Here is a 2,500-nt window from a genome sequence, read left to right on the forward strand (position 1 = left end):
GTGCTGGTGCAAATAGGCGATGTGGTTGGTCTCCGCCTCGGGCCGGATGAGGGCGGGGTCTCTGTAGACCGTGAAATGCTCGTTCTTGTCGATGATGAGGGGGCTCTTGGTGGGCTGGCCCGCCCCCACCTCTCGGGCGGGGACGGGCTTGAAGCTGGAGCGCGGGGGGGCGGCGTCCGGCTCGGCTCTGGAGGCGGGCCGGCCGGCGGCCCCTCCCGGGCCGTCCGGATACCTCATTTTGTGTTTGGACACCTCGGGGGACGTGTTTGGTTTGGGCTTGCTGGCCTCGGGGACGCTGTGGGTTTTGGACTTGACGATGTCGGGGGAGGGATTGCACTTGGGCTTGAGGACGTCCGGCGAGGGGCTGGACTTGCGCGGCGTCCTCCGGGCGTCCTCGGCGACGGCGGCGGCGGCGGCGCTCTTGATGCACGGGACGACGGAGGCGTACTGCTGCACCTTCTCGCGCTCGGCCACGGCCGCCGACTCGCTGACGGAGGTGAGCGGCCGGATCACCTCCGAGTGGCCGAACTCCAGCCGGCCGCCCAGGCAGCGCAGCGGCTGCTCCTCCGGCCTCCGGCAGTCGGCCGCGGCGGGCTTCAGCACCAGGAGCCGGGGCTCGGGGGCGAACGCATCCGGCTTCTGCGAGGCCAGGAGGGCGGAGACGGCCTCGGAGCTCTCCCGGGACCCCGGGCGCCCGCCCCCCTCCTCCGTGATGTCGATGACGCACTGGGTCCGGGCGGCGGCGGAGGCGTAGTGGTCCTTGGGTTGCGTCTTCACAGTGCTTCTCATGTCCACGATGCAGCCCTGGAGCTCGGGGGGGCCCGAGGGGGTGGGCGGCGCCTTGTCCTCCGGACGCGCCGGCTCGCCCTGCCTGCCCTTCTCCTCCCCCTCCCGGTCCGACCGGGGAGAGAGGCCGTCTGTCCTGGCCGGCTCCTCGGCCGGCCCCCGGGGACTCTGGGACTTGCGGTCCTCGTCCTCCTCCTCCTCGCTGGCCTTCGAGGTGCCCTTTCCTTTCAGCTCGTTCTCCGAGTTCTGCTCGGAGGACGAGTCCACGGCTCTCTTGTTAGAGTTCTCCGAGTCGCTGCTCTCCGAAAAGTCTGAGGCAGTGTCCGGCTTCAGCCTCTTCAGACCCACCTTCTTGTCCTCGTCCTCCGGTTTCCTCCTTTTGTTTACCATCTGTTTGCTTTTGCTTTTTGATAAGTCTGGAAGTTAAACAGAGGAATCGTATCAGCGGGATAACAAATGCAGGTTATTTAAGTGCAAAACTAAAGCAAAAAAACAGTCACTCCAACAGCCCGCTCCAACAGTCCTTAAACTCGTCTGTGAGGCTCAAAATGCGTGGTGGTTCCTAAGTACGTCTGACCAGAGCATGATGTCATCTCTTCCTTACATTTAAAATGCTGATTGCATCCTAAGTGCTGCATTAGATGTGTGATAAATGAGACCCGGGATTAATTTATGCTCACTTAAAATGTCCATTTCTCCGCCGATTCCCCACTCAACCCATCACTTTGGCAGCCGGTTCTGACACATATTAAGAGCGGTGGCCCTTTCCCATCGCTGCTACACACCAAAAAATACACCCCCCCCACCCCCACACCCCCACACCCCATTAGGGGGCCAAATAGCTCAGTTGCCAGTCTTTCACAGTACGGCACTGCTGAAGCTTCCTGTAGGCACACCATCAACTCCTGCAGTCATGAATATTCAAGCCCTTCAGCAGTGATGCGGAAAGAGGCTCCTGCCTCTGTGGACCTGCGTGGCCTTTGGCTCCATCTGGAAGGCCTGCGGTGCATGGCAGGCTTCCTCCTCTGCTAAGCACAGCACTCCACACACCTCGCCCAACCAATCAGGGCTCTTTACTCAACTCGGCCCTGAGTGTTTATGAATTCACACTGAGCTGAAAGCCTGTAAGTCACGATGGTGTAAAGTAACGCAAAAACACCAGCCGGGCTTTAGTCCGCAGTTACAGAATGCATTCTACACAGCATGCGGCACAGGCTAAGAAGTCAGCTGGGCTGGGAACTGAAATAGCGTGCTCTTATGGGGACCGGGGGCGCGATTCGGGAGCGCACCTCCTCTCCCGCCGCCGTCGACCTTCTCCTCCTTGATCTTGTCGTCGTCGGGGACGCTGCTGTCGGAGCCCTTCCTGCGGCAGGAGCGGGGGCCGCGCTGCTGGCCCGGAGACTGCTGGCCCTGCTGCAGGGGCTGCTGGGGGAGCGGCTGCTGCTGCTGCTGCTGCTGGGGGCCCAACTGCTGCTGCTGCTGCTGTGGCCCCGCCTGCTTGGGGGCGGAGCCTGAGGAGTTCATCACGGGTCTGGGGCTGTTGGCTTGAGCGCGTGTGTAATGACCCTGCGGGGGGGGGGAGGAGCCAACCACAGCGACAGCGGTCAACACAAAGGCAAAGTCGAAAGGACGCCATCTGCACAGCTAAGAGCAGCAGTTCTCCTGCTTCCTGTCACATAATTCCACACCGCCGGCGGTAAACCGCCATTTTATT

General features: G+C 61.9%; 1 protein-coding gene across 4 annotated transcripts in view; it reads right to left on the bottom strand.

Annotated features, from left to right (window-relative positions):
* The window catches only part of jmjd1cb (jumonji domain containing 1Cb), a 101,092-nt gene that overhangs the window by 17,109 nt on the left and 81,483 nt on the right, over nucleotides 1–2,500 (bottom strand). For all 4 annotated transcript variants that reach the window (XM_064320357.1, XM_064320356.1, XM_064320355.1 and 1 more), the window contains 2 exons: nucleotides 2,076–2,352; nucleotides 1–1,202 (listed from right to left, as the gene is read on the bottom strand). The exon at nucleotides 1–1,202 is cut by the window's left edge and continues 462 nt beyond it. In XM_064320357.1, coding sequence (XP_064176427.1) covers nucleotides 1–1,202; nucleotides 2,076–2,352 — 1,479 coding nt within the window. The remainder of the gene's footprint in view (nucleotides 1,203–2,075; nucleotides 2,353–2,500) is intronic.

The sequence above is a fragment of the Anguilla rostrata genome, chromosome 2, assembly GCF_018555375.3.
Source record: "Anguilla rostrata isolate EN2019 chromosome 2, ASM1855537v3, whole genome shotgun sequence".
In the NCBI taxonomy this organism is placed as follows: Eukaryota; Metazoa; Chordata; class Actinopteri; order Anguilliformes; family Anguillidae; genus Anguilla; species Anguilla rostrata.